At 42.5% G+C, this 22,481-nt stretch overlaps 1 protein-coding gene across 1 annotated transcript; it reads right to left on the bottom strand.

Annotated features, from left to right (window-relative positions):
- Positions 1 to 13: 13 nt before the first annotated feature.
- Positions 14 to 19,488, bottom strand: lztfl1 (leucine zipper transcription factor-like 1). Its single transcript, XM_084326618.1, has 10 exons — positions 19,272 to 19,488; positions 18,773 to 18,897; positions 16,992 to 17,186; positions 9,070 to 9,127; positions 8,014 to 8,088; positions 7,840 to 7,905; positions 6,892 to 6,969; positions 4,899 to 5,075; positions 2,031 to 2,134; positions 14 to 1,703 (listed from the first exon to the last, which is right to left on the bottom strand). Exons 1-10 carry the CDS (start codon positions 19,272 to 19,274, stop codon positions 1,685 to 1,687), a joined length of 900 nt encoding a protein of 299 aa, XP_084182744.1. The 5' UTR covers positions 19,275 to 19,488; the 3' UTR covers positions 14 to 1,684.
- Between the last annotated feature and the right edge of the window lie 2,993 nt (positions 19,489 to 22,481).

Below are 22,481 nucleotides of genomic sequence, written 5' to 3' on the forward strand. Positions count from 1 at the left end.
ACACTTTGCACAATACAAACAAATGCACGTCTAGTGTGATATACGTAATGTATCATACTCTACAAGAGCATCACATCACGGACCGAATCAGATATAGTTTGTCTTGTACATTACAATCAACCATGACAATAATAAAAAGTACACCGTTTTCAGATAAAAATATTCTATGCACACTCTCTATTAGGGAAATATCTTTCTCAATCACTATTCTTGACACATTCGATATGCAATAAAAATATATTAAAGTACGCAATGAAGTGAACGTGTCAAATCTTCCATTCCTCTCGTTGTAAACTTGCCTCCAAGATGCTATTGACCATGTTCATGCGGTGGCCATTTTGCTTTTATGCCATTCTCAGGTTGGGATTCCTTTGCCACCGTGTGAATATGGTCAATGGAATGTGAGTTTAGCTAAATAAATACTAAATGGCATATTGTGAGTGGGAGCTCAAAAGGGTTGAATCCCTTCACCAGACAGTTGTTTTGCTATCGATAAATAGATTAGTGTGGAACCTTTGAGTCCTCTCTGGAACTATAAAATCAAAGACAGATGAACATGCCATTGTGAAAGAAGGCGATAATTCATTCATGGTGCCATAGAACTATGATTAGCCTAAACCCGTCATACAGATAAGACTGCAAAGCTTAAGGCAGGCAGCACCTTCCCTGTTCAGCAAAAATGTACAAGGCCTCTTTAAAAGTGGGGCATGCTGCACTTGTAACCCTATAGGGAGGTGTAGTAGTGACGTCAGACTACACCTCCCTGTTGTACTTGTACTGCAGAGTGCAGTGAGGGAAACCTAAAGGGGACATATTATGGTAAATGTTGGTCTGAAATGTTATTTAGGGGCTAGGGGTGAAATTACATAGATACTCCTTGCCGTTTTGGCCGGGGTTTGAAGTTAAGAGGATTAAGGTTAAGAAGCCTAAACAAGCTGTTGAGAATTATCGCTTGTTGTGATATCACGAGGAGGTCGCAAGCGATATATTAGCTTTAATTAATCAATTAGCTGTGCTTTTTGGAGCCAGGAACACTGCCTAGCTAATGTACTAACACAGTTTGTAAAGGATTTTTACTCTTGGGTGTGGGGTAGCCAGGCAGGGATGGAAATCATGTGTTAATAGGTGGCAAAATGTGTTGCTACACCCACCAAAATAACAATGTGTTCAAGGGGAAAATAAATAATTTAAATTAGATTTAGACTAGTTTCTTTGCTAAAAGCTCAACACACAAGTTCTACAGATTCAAAGTTGTATACATGTTGAATTGGTACATACTATGTCCCATTGAACTTGAATTGAGACAGAACATTCAAAAGAAATAAAAGCACAGATGAAGAAGGCCTGAATTAATCATCACTTGACCCAACAGCCTCAAGCCTACCTTTCGTCTTACTTGAGTCTCCTCTACTAACGTAACCCATCTCTACTTATGATGCTGGATAAAGCCGCGTGACAAAACAATTCTTCATGGAAGCATCTCTTTCTGTCTCTCTCCAAGTCATCCTCTTAGCAGTTGTTTGTATTGAGCCGTATTGTATTGTACCCATTCTGCAATCTGTTAATAAAGTTTTCAATCAATCAATCAATAGAGCGATAGAATAACTGGTCTCTTCCACAGTTGCAGATTTTGGTCCCTTCTTACCCCCACCCCCGATCTCGCCTGGTACGTCTGTGATGAGCCTCATTCGTCTGACTCGTATCTGAAAGGGAAAGCATTGGTGTGCGTTAGGAAGAAAGAAAACTGTGATATGATTCACCTATGATTGTAAAAGTATTACATTTAAAGGGCTTGACCAAAATATTGTTGTCACCCCACCCTATCCTCCCTATAGCCTAAAAAAGACCTAATTCGTATTCGGAAATCGTATGACGTTTCCTGCGACCCAGATATGCACTAGCCCACTGGTCACCGGTACAGAGTCACCGGAGCCTGTCACCGCAGGAAAGACTGTGTGTTGTCGTCTCCATTGTTCTGTCCCATAAACCCGGTACCGTTAGGCTGAGCAGGGCAGCTCCACTCAACTCACCTCTGCAGTCGTTTTCTGATCTCTTTGATCTGCTCGTTCTTCTTGGTCAGGATCTCCTTCATGTTGCGGTAGGCTGCAGTCTGCTGGAACTTCTTCTCCAACTCCTAAACACACATAGCCACACACACACCATTAAAAGAGCACTTGCAAGTTGATTGCATCGGCGCAATATGGCTCCGGAAGTGGGTGGGAAGTGGAGGCGGTTGCTACGCATGTTGCTACGGACGCTGGTCGCCATCCTTCGTGGGTTAAGGTCAGAGGAGTTTGATAATGTTTACGGACGATGGCCAGATAATGTTTTTTTTTTTTTTTTTTTTTATCTACTTTTTCTCCCATTTTCTATTTTTCTCCCATCCCAATTTCGTATCGTCCAATTCTACCCTCCCCTGTCTCGAACGCTGTTTGGCCATGCCTCCCACAAGCCGGCTGTAATGTGGACGAAGCCATACATTGCACGAGTCCCCTCCGGTACTCGAGGTAGCAGCCGTCGCATCTTTTCTTTTTTTTTAAAACTTTGACCAGTCAGCTGGTTCTTTTAGCGTTTATCGCTTTTTCTGGTCAAGCATGACCGACAGAAACAGGTTGAATGGGGTATAGATCGGGGGAAAGACACTCTGAGAAAATACGGCGAGTCCGGGAGTCGAACTCGTGTACCCCAGATCCGTGACGCGCACGGTTGTCCCCGACGCCGAAATAGCGTCCGAGGTACGCGGTGAGCTACTGGAGCTCCCCTCCGTCGCATCTTTTCACCTGCACAGCGCGATCTTTCAGCGTCGGGGGTCTGCGCTTTGGAGGGATGCCGCCCCCGTCGCTTCCTGATTCTACTGCGCAGGCGCACCAACCGACCTGTAGGAGTCGCTGTCCACAACGTCCGATCCCCACCCATCAGCTTCCCACCCCCTAATACTGCCAAATGTATTAGTATGAACGACCAGCAAAGCTGAATGCAATGCGGAGAGCTGGGCTCGAACCCAGCGTCTTCTGCATTGGTGGTGAGCGCCTTGCCCACTGCACCACCTAGCCGCCCATGGCCAGATAATGTTGATATTTAAACATTTAACGTGCACCGGTCCCGGGCCCTCTTGAGGACGATTTGCCCACCGGTGCAACGCGCCACTTTGCTGACCTCTAGCGGCTCGGGTGTGCATTTTTTAAATACAATATATATATATATATATATATATCGTATTAAAGCCCTATTTGTTGCCTGTCAATTTCCGTTTCAGGCGACAAAATCCGTTCAGCGGTTCTCGAGTTACATGCCGATATGTGAGGCGTGCGCCAAAGTACACGGCAGACTTTTATTTTTTTCCAAATACCACCCCTGACTCCCGACTAGCTCTGTCAATCATTTGGTGATCTCGAAAACTATTAGACAGGGTTGTAACCAATGAGTGTGGCTTTCCAATGATACCCCACGTGGGGATGAGAAAATCAGGGATCTAGGTGAAAAGTCACAAGTGAAAACAGGAAGAGAAAAAAACACGGAATGCATTGGAGTCAATGAGAAAACTGAAACCGGCAGAGCTTTTTTTTCTCCCAGTTTACCAAAATCGCTCCTAATCACTCATTTCTGAACGGATTTTTATGAAATTTGGACATGTACTATATAAATCTTCAGGCTATGGACCCAGTATCTTCCAGCTCATACCAATCTTTTTGGAAATACTACTTCTGGATATTGCAACTACTACAGAAAAACGTGAGTAACAGGTTTTTCTACAACTCAAGTTCAGACCTATGTTACTCTATTTCCTTAGCACTAAAAGTGCTTGCTAATTTTCTTATTGTATCAGAAACTCCAAAATGGTAACTTTCAAAAGAGACCAGGCTTATGCATGTGCTATAAGTATAAAAGTATAGTATTTCGGTTTGCAAAAAAACTATGCAGTCCTCAAAAACTAAAACGGCCACTTTTGGGGGCGCCTGTTAAGAGGTTAAAAACACAATACAAGATTTATTTTGCGTGGTGTGTTACAACAATAAATAACAAAATGTTCCAAATAAATAACAGTGTTGAAATTGTTTGGACACATTTTTTACAACTGAAATTAAATATATATTTTTATTACAGAGAGTTAAGTACCGAAAAAAATTATCGTCGGGTACCGAAATGTGAACGGTACTCAACCCTAGTAGGGATTGGAGAAACAGCAGGGTGGAGGTTTCTCCCATGATGGTCGTGAGATTTACTGTGGCAGATTTTCACACAACAAGACTTCCAGACCTTCTTGTATTGCAAAAATCTGCCCGTCAACACACACAGTCAACCGGAGTGATCCTCTACCGATGGCGGCTTTGTGATGTTACATCACATTCCCAAGACCTACAGTATACTGTACATTTACATTTACATTTAGTCATTTAGCTGACGCTTTTATCCAAAGCGACTTACAAGTTCTGTGCGACAAGACAGCAAGAAGGGTATAACTCTATCAGCTGAGTAACAATGTTCATCAAAGTGTTGCGTGTTACAGTGTAGGTTAGTTTATTAGGACAAGTGCATGACATTAAGGTTAGTCGGGGTTAGATTTTTTTTTTTTTTTTTTTTTATCATTTCAGATAATGGTTGAAGAAGTGAGTCTTTAGTCGACGGCGAAAGATTGGACGGGATTCGGCTGTCCTAACTGGGATGGGTAGTTCATTCCACCATTGTGGGGCAAGGACTGAGAATAGGCGGCTTCTCTTTGATGACCCTCCGGGAGCTTGGATAGGAGTAGATCTGAGGCGGCCAGAAGATGCAGAGCGTAGGGGTCTTGAGGGTGTGTAGTTAGAGACCATTGTAGGAAGTAAGTGCATTGGATTGGTTAGTGTGTGTGTGTGTGGGGGGTGTGTGGGCAAGCGAAGAGAGCAGGGGACACGCAGTACCTTCTCTGCCAGGGTCAGCTGCTCCTGCACCCGCAGCAGGTCATGTTTGGCGGAGACCAGGTTCTCCTGCATGTCCTTCTGGGACACAGCATTGGCGCTGAGGGACTTCTGGTAGTCCTCCTTCAGAGCCGACACAGTGTCCTCCAGACAGTTGATCTCCTGGGAACAGGCCGTCAGCTTGGAGGGAAAACAAAAACATGATAGGACAGTTTGGCATGGAAGGTTGAATGTTTACTCTAGAGATGTGCACAAGTTCACTTTTCAACAGTCATTTAGTCGGTGGGTGGTTTGAGCGAATGCGTACCCACATTCACAAAGGTTAGAATAGATGACGGGTGAAAAAAGAAAATAATTCTCATCGCGGCATCTGGCACTCCATGGAACTTACACTTATCATGCTAGGCTAATTTGACTGGCCAGGTCCGTCATCCTCACTTGTTGAATAAACAGATGCTTTTTTCTTTTTTTTTAACAAGTCAGACTTGTGGACATGGTGCCACGGCAGGATAACGCTGGTCCACTTGTCCCACATGAGACAAGTTTGATTCAGATTTCTTGAAGTTTGACACAGGGCTACGTTGCAGCCAGCTACTGAGCCACGGTAGTATAACAACACAACAGCGCATGCAGGCCAGAGGCCAGGCAGGAACAGCTCTCCACACATTTTTCATTTCCACCATTGAAATTCTCAATAAAGTAACAACCACGTTACAAAAGTTGACTTTAATCCCCACAAACGATTATTATCACCCATCCCTAGTTTATTCACACACACACATACGCACTCGTGTGCAGACAGACACGCTATTAAGTAAGAGTGAAAAAGAAGCACCTCGATCAGATGAATACGTACCATTGCCAGGTCCAAGTTAGCAAAGAAAATCAAAACAACAGCAATTGTTCAGAAATCATAGTGAATGAAACAGAAGACAGAAAAAGTGGTAAAGCACGAGAGAAGCAGTGAGGCATAACACATTCATAAACAAACAGACTAGATGAACAGCAGTGAGACTTAACACATTCATAAACAAACAGACTAGATGAGAGCAGCAGTTAGGAATAACACATTCATAAACAAACAGACTAGATGAGCAGCAGTGAGGCTTAACACATTCATAAACAAACAGACTAGATGAGAGCAGCAGTTAGGAATAACACATTCATAAACAAACAGACTAGAATGAACAGCAGTGAGGCTTAACACATTCATAAACAAACAGACTAGATGAGAGCAGCAGTTAGGAATAACACATTCATAAACAAACAGACTAGATGAACAGCAGTGAGGCTTAACACATTCATAAACAAACAGACTAGATGAGAGCAGCAGTTAGGAATAACACATTCATAAACAAACAGACTAGATGAGCAGCAGTGAGGCATAACACATTCATAAACAAACAGACTAGATGAGCAGCAGTGAGACTTAACACATTCATAAACAAACAGACTAGATGAGAGCAGCAGTTAGGAATAACACATTCATAAACAAACAGACTAGAATGAACAGCAGTGAGGCTTAACACATTCATAAACAAACAGACTAGATGAGAGCAGCAGTGAGACTTAACACATTCATAAACAAACAGACTAGATGAACAGCAGTGAGACTTAACACATTCATAAACAAACAGACTAGATGAGAGCAGCAGTTAGGAATAACACATTCATAAACAAACAGACTAGATGAGCAGCAGTGAGGCTTAACACATTCATAAACAAACAGACTAGATGAGAGCAGCAGTGAGACTTAACACATTCATAAACAAACAGACTAGATGAGAGCAGCAGTTAGGAATAACACATTCATGAACAAACAGACTAGATGAGAGCAGCAGTGAGGCATAACACATTCATAAACAAACAGACTAGATGAGAGCAGCAGTGAGGCATAACACATTCATAAACAAACAGACTAGATGAGCAGCAGTGAGACAACACATTCATAAAAAAACACTAGATGAAACGAGCTGCAAACTGGACTCAGCTGTACCTGATGTTCTCCTTGGACCTTCTGGAGGTCCTTCAGAGCTCTCTCTGCCTTGGTTCTGTCATCCAGTGCACTCATAGCCTAAAAAAGAACAACAAATTACTTATAGTTGTACATGGTGTTAAAATGATTATTCTGCCGATATTTCATCATAGAAACCTAGTTTTCCTACCACCTTGCGTCACACCGATCGGTTTCTACCAAAATTGCATTTCTGCCAGGAATCACACACTTCATTAGTTGAACCATTTATTGTAATAGCAGAATAAATGGTAATGGCAACACTTAAAAGTTAAGTCTCGGCAGTATGGGTCTACTCTTAGGCGTGCTCCCTGCTGCAAGAGAGGTTGGAGCATAACAACTTACACTGGAGATAAAGTAGGCTAATGTTATAAGAATCTACAATAAAAGACAATAAATGGGGTTTTGACTTTGTGAGGCAATAAAATGCTGGTGTGAGCCCTTTCCAAAAGCCATTCAGACCCTGAACTCCCTTGGCCCCCCTCTCCCCCTTACACTAACCAAGCTCCTGACCAGATGGACTAGTCTCTTCCATGGGTTATGTTGTGTTGTGTCATGTTGTGCTGTATTTATTGCTGGGAGGGGGGGGGGGTAAATGTATCCATGTTCCTGTTTTATGTATATCCAGAGCTTCAAACACTCTGTACCGAACACAAATACCACCAACCTGCTTGTGTGGCAATAAAGGTATCTTTCTTGTATCTTGTTACACCCAAAGTGAACTGACATTCAATTGAATTGCAGCCAACTTGCTCATTTGTTGTCCAATTGATGGGTTTTTGGTTCAGAATCGAATCAGCATGATGTCACATAATAGAAGAAAAGGGCTAGGTTGAAAATAACTAGAATTATCCTTCAAGTGGAATATAAGAGCGTTAGGCCCAGGAGAATGCAGTCAACATTTAAAAATAATTATGTTGGGTTTTGTACCTGGGATTCCAAAGTCCGGAGCCTGGCTTTAAGTTTGTCATTTTCTTCTTGTAGTTTCGTTATCTCCTGAAGGAAGAAAGATTTTAAGTGTATACGGCCATATCAATGTAATAGTCCAGTTCCAACTCTTACATCCTACCTTACATTGGTTACATTTAGAGTTTTTTGTATTACCTTGTTGAGAAGTTCAGACACTCCTCCACCTTCATTGAGTGGCGCTAACTTGGGTTTGTTAGTCTCTTGGTTTGCCTGAGGACACAGCAAACATGCATTAAAAATGACAAGTGAATATTTACAAGGGGATACTTTAAACATCAAACATATACCACAACAAAACCCAACATCATTCACACAATTGTATGTTTTAATCATTTAAGATACAATTCTTGATTTCTTAAATTGGATTCTGTATAATCTACTGCTGAATGCAAATAATAGTACAGAAAATATAATATATCAGACTAGTCTTAATTGTACAAGCATGACTCAGAGAGGAGCCGACATTTTTTTTTACATTATGTAAAAATTATATGTACTTTTCAGTGCAAGGTGTGAATCGCACAACATGTAGTACAAGAATACTGGAAGGCAGCACTGCATGACAAAAAAATAAAAGGTATTATATCAACCCTGTGTGTGAAACCGAATAACTTACCTGAAGTGTGACAAAGGTGTGAAAGACTAAGAAGAATCCTTTTGACACGCAAATTTACATAGGGAGGGAAACCTACTGGCTTCTGTAAACAAGCTGTTCAGAATGATTGCTGTCAGCACACACAATTGATTCATTAAGTAATAAATTGGCCTTAATTAATCAATTAGTTGTGCTTTTGGAAACAGGAACACTGCCTACCTAATATAAGTGGTTTACTCTTGGGGGTGTGGGGTAGCCAGGCAGGGAGGAGAATAATTCATTTAAAATGTGGCTTGTGTTACACCCACCAAAAACAACGTGGTCAATACAAGGTGGTGGAAAATAAATACAATTATATTTATACTAGTTTCTTTGCAAATTTTTTTTACAAAGATGTTCCCCAGATTCCAGGAAGTTGTATGAATTGTTGAAAAGATACATACCATAATAGTATTATGGTAACTGCAGCATTGCATTTTAGATGCTGTGAAGCCGTGCTCACGTGCTGTAGCTCATCTGAGCACATCAGCTACTCTCTCAGAAGAGGTGCATCATCAGGGTGGACACGGGTCGGCATGACAGCGGCCGGTACTTACTTTATTGGTCATTTTGAAGTCGGTCTTCTCAAACTCAGCCACTTGCTCTAACAGCTCCCTGCGGAGGTAGCATGATGGAGGGATGGTTGGCCAAGGGAAATGATGCAGAGGAGAAAGGAGAGATAATGTTAAAAAATAAAAGGGTTCATGGATTCTATATCATGTTAAAGGAGCACGCCGACATTATGGGAAATGCTTTTACCGTCTTCTCCAGAGTCAAGAAGATAGATACCAATTTCCTCTCTGTGATATGATATGATATTTTAATTTATAATGCGCCCCCTCTGCCAATTTTTACATCGGTACGGGGCACAGACAGGACAATGGAGACAGGGAACCAGGCAGACAGAGAACACAAGTACACCTCAGACACACTCAGACATCATCTAGAGCGAAAAGGTGGGTTTTAAGCAAGGCCTTGAATGTCTGTACGGTGTTGGCAGACTTGATGTTGAGAGTAGGGATGCTCGATATTGGCTTTTTTACCGATACCGATATTCCGATATTGTCCAACTCTTAATTTCCGATACCGATATCAACCGATACCGATATATGCAGGGTTTCCCCCCCCAAAAAACTGAACAATTTCAGGTAATTAACATTACATATGTCTTGTTGTGGAATTAACATAACATTATGCATACTTTTGACAATAAATAAAATCAGAATTTGTTCTTACTTGCTTGCCTGGGTAAATAAAGGTTATAGAAATGTAAAAAAATACAAATTAAAAAAAGATAAAAAAAAAAATTGAAAACAGATACCGATATTTTCCGATATCACATTTTTATGCCAATATCGGTAGGCCGATAATATCGGACATCCCTAGTTGAGAGGGAGCTTATTCCACAGTGTCTGCGCCATCACTGCTAAGGCCCGGAAACCCTTTGTCACCAGTTTGGCCCATGGGACCCTCAGACACAGTTGGTCATTTGATCTGAGGGACCTGGAGCTGACGGGTTTGACCAAGAGTTCCTCAATGTAGACCACTGAGGGCTTTGTAAACAAACATGGTTTTCAATTTGATTCTCTTCCTCACTGGGAGCCAATGGAGAGAGACAAGGACTGGGGAGATGTGGTCCCTCATTCTGGTGCCTGAGACCGGCCTGGCAGCAGCATTTTGAACTCGCTGGAAGGGGAAGATGGTTGTCTGGAAGACCAGAGTAGAGGGAATTGCAGTAGTCCAGTCATGAGAAAATTAGCATGATGATGACTTTATGAAGGTCGCTGGGGGAGAGGAAGGACTTGATTTTTGAGGTGATGTGCAGTTGGAAGAAACAGGACTGTACCACTGATCTCACTTGCTGGTTGAAGTTGAGATCCGAGTCAAATAAGACCCCCCAAGGTTTCTCACATTGGGTTTCACCAAGGAGGAGAGACTTCCCATGTTTCTGGAGCTGAGTGACTGAGGTGGGGGTGCCAAACAGAATGATCTCCCCATTGCTCTCATTTAACTGCAGGTGGTTTTGTGACATCCACTCCTTTATGTTGCCTAGGCAGGTCTTCAGGCGGTCTAGGCCGGTGGAGTCAGCTGTTGTGAGTGGGAGGTATATCTGGGTATCATTGGCGTAGCAGTGGAAGGAGATATTGTGCCGAGTGATGATTTGACTGAGGAGGAGCATGTAAAGATTGAAGAGGATGGGTGCCAGGATTGAACCCTGTGAGACCCCACAGGTGAGGTTGGCTTGCTGGGAGAAGTTGGCTAGACTCACCGAGTAGGTTCTATTATTGTGCATTCAGTAGAAAGCTATCCGGCTGCAAGCTAGCCTGGCTTAGCACAAATTAATGGATACAGACCACTAGCCTAGCTTAAAAACCAGGAGAGGTGTTTTTGGCCGACAGCTAGGCTAGCAGGTCCGTGTCAGCTCCCATTAATTTGTGCTAAATAAATAATGTTGGCGAGCTCCTTGAAGGCAAAACAAATCTGGGTAAAAAGTGGACTTCTGTACTACAAGCCAAAACATTTAACATCAACCGTCTGCAACCCAATAATGTACTAAAGCCAAACAATATTCAGCCCAATGTCAAACATGAAACTAAAAGCCCATAACTCGCACAAGAAACACAATACTACTTCCGTGCTGGCAGGTGAAAAGATGCTGCTGACTGTCTCCTATGTCTCGGAGGAAGCATCTGATAGACTTCAGGGCTCCCTAGACCGACCAGTGGGGGGCACATGCGAGCAATGACCAGGAAGGGGAGGGGGGGAATTGGCATAATGACTAAATTGGGATGGGAGAAAAACAGGAGGAGAAAAAGTGGATACATTTTTTTTTTAAACAAAATACTACATACGGGTTAAGCACGTGATGCCCATCGTCTTTTTAGCGATGGTTTAAATATTAGATTGTGGTGAACAAAGCATTTGTCTGCAATGCTTACATGTGGTTTAAAACAGCTGCTGAACATACGAGTAGGATAAATCTGCAGGCAGGGGCCTGTACTGTGCGTTGGGGGCCTGTACTGTGCGGTGCACTACTGCGCATGCGGATGAGGGGGGGGATCTCTCCCGCTCTCTCTACGTGTTACTGAGACATTAGTACAGTACTATTACATTTGTGATTGATTGATTTGAACATTTTACAGTACAGCGCAATACACACAATTGTTAACCCTTTCACTGCCACACTACCAAACGGTTAACACTTTCACTGAGACAATACACAGAAGGTTAACAATTGTGTGTATTGAGCTGTACTGTACCCATTCTGCAATCTGTTAATAAAATGTTCAATCAATCAATCAATCACAAATGTAACAGTACTGTATGTTAGATTCTTAGAGAGAGAGAGAGGAGAGAGAGAGAGAGAGAGCCCCCCCCTCATCCGCAGTAGTGCACCACACAGTACAGGCCCCTATCCTATTGGAACATACAGAGATCTATTGCACGGGGTGTTGTCCTTACTTCTGTTCTGATGCCCAAATAGACACTGGCGAAACGAAGGCGGTGGAAAGAACAAGAAAAAAAGCAACGCACCTACAAACATACAAACTAAAAATACTTTTTCAAAACACGTGCATTTCTCAAGGCTAGGGTCAAAGGTTAAAGGGTCATCGGATAATCTCACTTTAGAAGTTGTGAATTGTGTTCTAAATGTCATTTGTCTTCGTATACCAAGGATCAATGCTCAAGCGATGCAGGCTGAATTAATATCTCATCGGCAAATAGAGGGATGGGCCGCTCACACACCTGGCAACATATTACATCATCGTTCCATTTCATTGCTCCCAATTGTGCGTTTAACTTTCTCAAGTAAGCCAGTGTGTTTTGTGAGGCTGGTTTTCGTCTTACATTTCATTAGTGATTCATCTCCCTTGTGCCACTGTGTGAACTGCTATTGTGTTTACCATCCCTTCTGTTTCCAAGACCAGATGATGAATGTGCCGGCGGTGGTAAATCCAGAGTGCTAATACGTTTTCTGGCACATTGTCAAGAGGACAAAGACAGTGCCGATAGCATCTTAAAATGAGATACATATTTTTTTTACGCTCCGTCTGCATCCACGCTTATTAAATAAAAGTGCTGTAGGACGTTCTTGGCAGGCCTGGGGGTAGTAATGCTGAATTTCTTTTTTGTTTCGTCTCATAGTATTTTCCTTTGTTACCACAGACTACAATACCACAAGTAACTCCTCTCAGTCATGCTTAAATGACAGTAGAGAATACAAAGTAGGGGTGAGCAATATGGCCTGAATTTAATATAATTATATAGATTTTGGATAGTTGCACTATCACATTTTAATTCGATTTTTAACCTCAGCCAAAATGATGATTCTGATGTAATTTCAACGTTGAATCAATGTCACTTTGCTATTTTCTCGTTGTGGGTTTCAAGAGTGCAATTATTCCCTTTTATTCTAGAATACACGTGTTACCCGTTTCATTGCACAATATAAACTGGCTGAGCCTATGAGGAAATACATTCTCTGTACTTGACCTGTATTGATCTTGAATGGATACCAAGCCCTTATAGTTTGTTTCTTTGTTTGCTTTTGTATGTATTCTGTCTATGGTTCTTCTTTAGTTTATTTAGAGATAAATTCACATGCAAATAATTGTGTTTACTTGAGTAGCCTACATGTTACACAGACTGCATTGAGACTTGTCAAATCCTTTGTTCAAGACTCATTGTGCAATCCCAATAGACAAAAGGTTTGACGAAGAGTGCAATTATTAGCCTATATAATATTCATATTGTGCAACGTACAACTTTTCAGAATAGCTTTATTCGCCAAATGCACAATGCACACAGGAATTTGATTTGGTGATACAGTACAATAAAAACAAAGAAAATAAATGTAAAAGTTTAAACTTAGAAGTACAGAGCAGAGGCAACAGTCTCTTTGGTATTTGAGCCAAAGCTAATGGTCACCTGGGCCCAGGAGTTCAAAACTTTTAATCCCTATCTGATCCGATTTGATTTTTTAAATCCCATTTTTTGTGATCCAGGATCAGACAACTCGGCCAGATTTTGTCCCGGTATTTCAAAGCAATCCAGGATAGGATCACCCTGATCCAGATTCAGACTTTTCAAGATTACTAGATCCTGAATATCAGTGCTTTAATCCTACCGATCTCCATCTAGTGGATATGAGAAGAAAAAAAAAAAAAAAAGGATGACAAGGACCACATTGCAGAGACATCTATAATGTCCAATTATATTGATAAAATCACAATGGAATTGTAATAAGAAAAATACTCCCACTAGGGTAACAACAAAAAAACATTAATTCAAAGGCAGCTGATCATCCAGGCGTGCTTTGACGGGCTGAATTCTAAGTGAGGTTTCAGTTTGCTGAAGGTGATGAGTGATGACCGATGGACTTTTTTTTGTTGAAGATATTTTTTCTTTAATCTAAATTACATTTGTGATTGACAATCTTTGTTGTGATACTTTTATCAGCATTTGGTTGAAAACAAAATAGGCCCCCACAAATGTGACCAAAAGATAAAAAGATTAAATTGATTTGCCATGAAGGCTAAAATATTGTATTATTTCAGTTAACAAACTTTGCCATTTTATTTATATTGTAACATATTTTTTTATAATTTGTATAGTACATTTTGCTCTGGTAATCCACTGGAAATCCACCCCTCTGGTGGGATCAAGATAATCCAGTTTTTTGGGATCAAACTGATCCCAATCCTGTGTTGTCGGTTTGAACTACCCGTTTTGAAGATTTGATCCAGATTAAAGCTTGGATTTGATCCTTGGATCCTGTTTTTTGGTTTTGAACTACCCAAAATCCCAATCTGATCCAATCAGATAGGGATTAAACGTTTTTTTTTTTTATGGGCGGCTACGTGGCGTAGTGGGCAAGGCGCTCGCCACGAAATGCTGGAAACGCTGGGCTCGTCAGTTCGAGCCCAGCGCTCCACATTTGCTTTCAGTTTAGCTGGTCGTCCGTACTAATACACATTGGCCGTATTAGGGGGTGGGAAACTGATGGGTGGGGATCGGGCGTTGTGGACAGCGACTCCTACAGGTCGGTTGGTGCGCCTGCGCAGTAGAATCAGGAAGTGTCGGGGGCAGCGTGAGCCTCCCACGCGTTACTCCTCGCCACTGAGAGATCGAGCTGCGCAGGTGAAAAGATGCGACTGCTGTTACCTCAGGTACCGGAGGGGACTTGTGCTATGTATGACTTAGTCCACATTGCAGCCGGCTTGTGGGAGGCAAGAAACAGCGTCCGTGACAGGGGAGGGTTGAATTGGATGATACGAAAAATTGGGATGGGAGAAAATATAGAAAAATGGGAGAAAAAGTGGATAAAAAAAATATATATATTTTTTTTATCTACTTTTTCTCCCCATTTTTCAATTTTTCTCCCATCCCAATTTCGTATTATCCAATTCTTCTCTCCCCTGTCTCGAACGTTGCTAGACCATGCCTCCCACTGGTCGGCTGCAATGTGGACGAAGCCTTGCATCACGTGTCCCCTCCGGTACTCGAGGAGGCAGCCGTCGCATCTTTTCACCTGTACAGCACGATCTCTCAGTGGTGAGGAGTAACGCGTGGGAGGCTCACACTGCCCCCGATACTTCCTTATTCTGCTGTACAGGCGCACCAACCGACCTGTAGGAGTCGCTGTCCACAACATCCAATCCCCACCCACCGGCTTTCCCACCCCCTAATACTGCCAATTGTATTAGTATGAACGACCAGCCAAGCCGGAAGCAACGCAGAGAGCTGGGCTCGAACCCAGCATCTCCTGCGTTAGTGGCGAGCGCCTTGCCCACTGCGCCACTTAGCCGCCCGTGGGATTAAAAGTTTTGAACTCCTGGGCCCAGGTCTCCCAACAGTATACCCAACCGCTAGAAATGATAAGGGTTCATTAAGGTGGGCATAGATACATTTTTTTAATCTAGATTAATCTATCTGCAATCCTGGATTTAATCTAGATTAATCTAGATTAAAATGGCTAAAAAAAAAAAAAAAAAACCTGCCGATGGCATTCAAAATATGTGTGTTCTACCCAAATAATGACCAGAAGTAAGTCCTTACTTTTTCTTTCCTCCTTATGTTTCTCAGGCCAGGTGGCCCATTACACCATGATCCCATCTCCCGTTTCCAAAATGCATTACAGACTGTTTGAAAAAGCTGTTTTGCTATGATAATTGGTAATGAAATATCAAAATAATGTTCAATAAGATGTACTTGTGTTTAATAAGTTGTTTTATTCAGAAGTTAACACAAATAAATAATATTACCAGTACAGTACAGTATCTAGCACACTCTCAGGAGCAAAACAGAAAGAATAATTTCAAACTTGAACTATGTGACATGGCTTGAATCAACTGCTCCAGTGGAGTTGCTCAGTGGCCAATGGTGTCAACTGTGGTTGTACTGGGCAGCTCCCAGGTGTGAATGGAACTGTGTGAATGTGAAGCAGGGCGTTCCTGAAAAAGAGCATCTGTGCTCAGCGAACCTACCCTGGGTAAATAAAGGTAAAAAAAAAAAAAAAAATGTTAGATTAATGCGTTAATTATATTATCGCGCGATACTAGTATAGCGTTAACGCAGCACGTTAACGCCGTTAACGGCCCAGCTCTAGTTCATTTATACTAGCACAGATTACTACCAGTGTATGAATCGGTATACCCCCCATCCCTAATGCATAGGCTACCAAAATGGTTAAACAACAATTAACAAGAGAAGCAGAATACCATTTCACCAAATGAAAAACCATGCTCAAATCTACAGTGCTCTGCTTTTGACACAAAACCTCACATGGCTGTTGGAATATCTTTGGTAGAAAATCGGATGTTAACACATGCTCTGTGTGACAGACTGACGTTTTTTTTAACAGGTCACAAGAACTATGGTTCAGGCCAACGGCAAGTCACAGAGCAGGAAACCACAGGTATGTTAAAGAACAGCTGGATTGTGTGGCATGGCAATGACCTTGGTGCGTGCCTTATACACCAAAACTAACGACATGCGCTGAAGGAAGTGGCTTCTGCTTTTATTCGGGGGATCATCAGGGGGGGTGGAACATCGGGCCCCGTTGTGTGAAAGAGACCTGTGTGAGTTCCCACCTTGATGTGGCAGTGGTACGTTTTGTTGATATTGAACAGCTACTAGGGCTGCTTCATTATGGCAAAAATCATAAACACAATTATTTTTATTGAAATCACGACGTTTCAAAATAACTGGATAAACGTGCTGCCTGTGACTCCCTCCTCCCTCTCAACACAAGCTGAAACTCGGGGGGGTGGGGGTGGGAGCAGGGCCGTATAGCACAATAATGGTTTTATCTCGATTATCTTGTTTTCATGATTGTGGGAAGACAAAAATCATAATTGAAATTGAAACTTGATTCATCGCCCAGCCCTGGCTAGCAGCTACCATATCATACGGTATATAATTTGATACAAATGTTATGACGCGACACGGACAAGCCCCAGCCCTCCTGAAAGCCCACCTGTTCTCCAGCTCCGAGATGTCAGTCTGCAGCCTGAGGTAGAACTTCTCAGCCTGGGAGAAGAGCTGCCTGAGTAGGAGCACGTTAGTGTGGGCTGTGTTGATGAGCTCAGTCTCCACCTCCCCACGCACCACCGCCTGCAGGCCGTCCAGCATCTCCGTCACCTCATCCACTGTAAACGTTTCCTCCACCAGTCTGCAGGTGCACGTGCACACCACACACACACAGTTAGGTTTAGTTGATAATCCAATGTACAGTTACCACCCCCCCCCCCCCCCCCCCCACCTCCAATGTACAGTTTCCCCCCCACCTACCGAACCCCCCCCCCCCCCTCCACCCTACCAACCTCCTCCAATGTACAGTTTCTTCGTCAAATGTATATACTCTCTTTTTTTAGACCCTTCTTGTATCAAAAACAGTACTGTATTTGTAAATCTGGTATGTCATAAATGTATAGATGTAACAGTACTGTCTGTATGTCATATATGTTATGATGAATTGAAAATGGGGGACCCTGATGTAAACAAGATGAAAGTCTTTCTCTGGTCTGCATCCCCTTAACAATTGTGTGTATTGAGCTGTACTGTACCGTACCGTACCCATTCTGCAATCTGTTAATAAAATGTTCAATCAATCAATCAATCAACAATGAATGAATGAATGAATGAATGAATGAATGAAAACTTTATTTAACAGATTGCAGAATGGGTACAATACAGTACGGCTCAATACACACAATTGTTAAGGGGATGCAGACCAGAGAAAGATGTTTGTCTTGTTTACATCAGGGTCCCCCATTTTCAATTCATAGTGACATTTATGACATACACAACATACATGACATTTATGGCATAGGGACATTCATGACATACAGGTATTTAGTACTGTTACATTTTGTGACATATACGATATTCAAATATACAGTACTGTTACCCATAGATCCTGACAGAGTATATACATATGATGGGGAGGGGACTGTACATTAGGAGGGGGTGGGTGGGTGGGTGGGAGCAAAATATACATACGGTGGGGAGAGAATATATATATACGGTGGGGAGGAGACTGTACATTTGGAGGGGGTGGGTGGGTGGGAGAGAAATATACATACGGCGGGGAGAGAATATATACATGCGGTGGGGAGGAGACTGTCTATTAGGAGGGGGTGGGGGCGGGGGGGGTTGGACATTTACGGTGGCCAGTTTTGAATTGCAGCCTCCCGTAGGTGCTCTTTAAGAGCAGTTTTGAATGTGGGTAGGGATTCACATTCCTTTACAGCTTTGGGTAGGGCGTTCCACATTGATGTGGCATAATTGCGAAACGTGTTTAGTCCCTTGTTTGAGCCGAATCTGGGTTTAACATGATTTGTTGAGCTTCCTCTGGTGTTGTGGTCGTAGTATTCACTGACCTTTGGGAAGTATTTTGACATGTACATGGGTACCTTAGTCGTATAGTGTATCTTGTAGACCAGGCCCATTGCAAGTTGCTGTACTCTGTCGTCTACTCTAAGCCATCCTAGGTTGTCAAAGTGGGCAGGGGTGAGGTGGGTTCTAGGGGTAAGGTCAAGTAGACGTCTGACCAGTTTGTTTTGTGATGTTTGTAATCTTGTTTTTAGCGCCTTTGAGGTACTTTGGTACCATGAGGTGCAAGCATAGTCGCACCACACACACACACACACACAATAACAAAGGTCTATCAGATGTTTAAAGTGAACACCACCTTTCTATTTTTCACAATAAGCATTGGCACCGAAGATTTTAAACTGTGTGACACACGTCACTCACCTGCTGTCCTTGAGTTCCTCAAAGCATGAGTCAATGGTCTTCAGTCTCAGGACCCTCTTGGAGCGTGCAAATCGCATGTAGTTGATGACTTCATTCTGGTGGTGTTCATTAAAACCCAATTCAGCCTACGTGGAGAGAGAGCAGGAGTTGAGATGACATTGGATAACACATGAAATGAAAGGCAGAGTCAATATAGTGAGAACATATAATTAACCCAGACTATCTCTGCTTGTACTCACAGTCACAGCTAACTTAGCTAGCTACAGGAGATACCTGTAACGTTAACTGGGCCTGAGCTTATAGTTAACGTTATGTGGAGAAGCTCATTTCAGTAACGTTATAGCCTCGACAACGTTATGGTTTGAGCAAGCAATAGAACGTTAGCTATCTACTTAGCCCGTTAATGTTACAGCACGAGCACCTAACACTTTAGCAAGCACATTTGTCATAAGTAAACGGTTGGGTTGGAAGAATAGCAGATAACGTTAACGTTACTCACCATCGCGGCTAGCAGGCAGGCTAATTAGTAATTACACACCAAACCCTGTCCTCGTTTTCCCTCTGCCTTTAGGACATGCAACTAACACACTGACAGCTAATGGTTATGAGCTAGAAAGACTTTAAAATCACAGCTATGTTACTTAAAAATGCAACTCGATTAAGTGTTTCAAATGGATATCTTAGAAGATTATCTGGGCAGATTTGCTAGCCTAGCTCTCTGGTGTGTTTGACTAGGGGGGAAAGCGTCATTGCCTTGGTTACTAGAGGTGCGTTCAACAGCGCTACGCAGCGATACATGTGCCGTGGTGCTAGAACAACAGCAATACTTCCGGTATTTTGAGCTCATGGGAGAGATTGATTTGATTGATTGATTGATTGATTGATTGATTGATTGATTGATTGATTGAAAATTGTATTAACAGATTGCAGAATGGGTTAAGGGGATGCAGACCAGAGAAAGACTTTCGTCTTGTTTACATCAGGGTCCCCCATTTGGCATGTTCAATTCATCATAATATAATAATAATAATAATAATAATAATAATAATAATAATAATAATAATAATAATAATAATAATAATAATAATAATAATAATAGATCAAATTTATATAGCGCCTTTCATAGAACCCAATGACATGCAGATAGACAGTACTGTTACATCCAACATTTATGACATACCAGATCGACAAATATACAGTACTGAGTACAACGCCTGTCATATAGACCCTGGCGTTGGAAACTCTGATTAATAGACATAGTTTCTAAAAAGAGCGTATACATTATAAACATTTGAGATTATATACATTTGAGGGGGAAGAAACTGTACATTGGAGGAGGGTGGGGGGGATTGAGTAGGTGGGGGGGAGACTGTACATTGGAGAGGGTTGGGTAGGTGGGGGGGGGGGGGGGGACTGTACATTGGAGGGGGTTGGGTTTGGACATTTACAGGGGCCAGTTTCGAATAGCAGCCTCCCGTAGGTGCTCTTTGAGAGCGGTTTTGAAGGTGGGTAGTGATTCACATTCCTTTACAGCTGTGGGTAGGGCGTTCCACATTGATGTGGCATAATTGCGAAACGTGTTTAGTCCCTTGTTTGAGCCAAATCTGGGTTTAACATGATTTGTGAAGCTCCCTCTGGTGTTGTGATCGTGGTATTCACTGACCTTTGGGAAGTATTTTGACATGTCAAGTCAAGTCAATTTTATTTATATAGCACATTTCCAGGCAGCGGCAGCTGGCACCAAAGTGCTTCACAGGCAGGTTGATAAAAACAAAATAATGTGATGCAAGATATAAGATTAAAAACATAATAAAGCAATGAAAGTAATAAAAAGAAAATAATATGATGCAAGATATAAGATTAAAAACATAGTAAAGCAATGAAAGTAATAAAAACAGGTAGGACACAGTAAAACAAAGAGGATAGAAGGGCCAGGGGTCTAGTGGTGATTAAGTAGGGGGGAAGGCCAAGGAGAACAGGTAGGTTTTTAAAAGTGATTTAAAAGCCTGCACGGTCTGGGCGGTCCGTACGCTGAGGGGGAGGCTGTTCCACAATCTAGGCGCTGCGGTGGAGAAAGCTCATTGTCTCCCCTGCGTCTATACTTTCCGTAGCCGCATTTCTGGCAAGACGCTCTCTGATTGGCCGACGCCTGTTTCTACACTGGTTAAACTTAGACACTCTTTCGAAGTTGGTTAAGGTTAGAGTTTGTCTTAGAGTGTGACGGCAAGTTCTTTCGACGGTTAAGCTTAGGCACTCTTTCGAAGTTGGTTAAGGTTAGAGTTTGTCTTAGAGCATGGCGATAGAACGCCAGGTAGTTTGCAGGCTGTTTGACGCGGAAATGGGCAAAGACACAGCTCGTCACGCGATTGGGCAACAGTGGCCAATCAGAGAGCGTCTTGCCAGAAATGCGGCTACGGAAAGTATAGACGCGTCTTTGTCTTTGCCAGGAGTCTTAAGGTGGTAAAAACTGTTTTTGACTACGGCGCTGACCTGTTTATCAAATTTAAAATTGCTGTTGAAGATTACCCTGAGGTTCCTGACAGAGGTGGAGAGGTTTGGACCCAGGGGACCAAGTGCGTCAATGAGGGGGGTCGGGGGGGCACTATTAAAAACAATTACCTCAGTTTTCCCTTCGTTTAATGTCAGGGAGTTTTCAGACATCCAGCACTTGATTTCTGCCAGGCAGTCAAGTAGTGGTGTTATTGATGTTTTCCCTTGGGTGGGTTTTAAGGGGAGGTAGACCTGCACGTCATCGGCGAAGCAATGGAATAAGATAATGTACATGGGTACCTTAGTGGTGTAGTGTATCTTGTAGACCAGTCCCAGTCTTGTAGACCAGTCTTGTAGACCAGTCTTCGGTTCAAATAACAAACTCAGCAAGACCGACGGCTTCTCAGTTACAGTGGGTGACAATATTGTCACAAGGAAAGATGAAATTACCTACCTGGGTTCCATCCTAGAGGCTAATCTCTCCTGTGACAAAATGGCATCCAATGTAATAAAAAAAGTCAACCAACGAACTCGATTCTTGTACCGGATCTCCTCTCTGGTAAACAAGAATACCCTGAAGACTCTGGCAGGAGCACTCATTCAGGGGTACTACGACTATGCTTGCACCTCATGGTACCAAAGCACCTCAAAGGCGCTAAAAACAAAATTACAAACATCTCAAAACAAACTGGTCAGACTACTGCTTGACCTTACTCCTAGAACCCACCTCACCCCTGCCCACTTTGACAACCTAGGATGGCTTAGAGTAGACGACAGAGTACAGCAACTTGCAATGGGCCTGGTCTACAAGATACACTACACGACCAAGGTACCCATGTACATGTCAAAATACTTCCCAAAGGTCAGTGAATACCACGATCACAACACCAGAGGGAGCTCCACAAATCATGTTAAACCCAGATTCGGCTCAAATAAGGGACTAAACACGTTTCGCAATTATGCCACATCAATGTGGAACGCCCTACCCAAAGCTGTAAAGGAATGTGGATCACTACCCACTTTCAAAACCTCTCTCAAGGGACACCTACGGGAGACTGCAATTCAACACTGGCCCCTGTAAATATCCTAACCCAACCCCCTCCAATGTACAGTCATTTACCTAGTATGGTTGTCAATAGTCCAATGTACAATTTTGTTTGTTTGTACAGTGTCTCCCCCCCCCCCCCACCTCAATGTACAGTTTTACTTGTTTATACAG

The sequence above is a fragment of the Notolepis coatsorum genome (genome assembly GCF_963971535.1).
Source record: "Notolepis coatsorum genome assembly, chromosome: 12".
NCBI lineage: Eukaryota > Metazoa > Chordata > Actinopteri > Aulopiformes > Paralepididae > Notolepis > Notolepis coatsorum.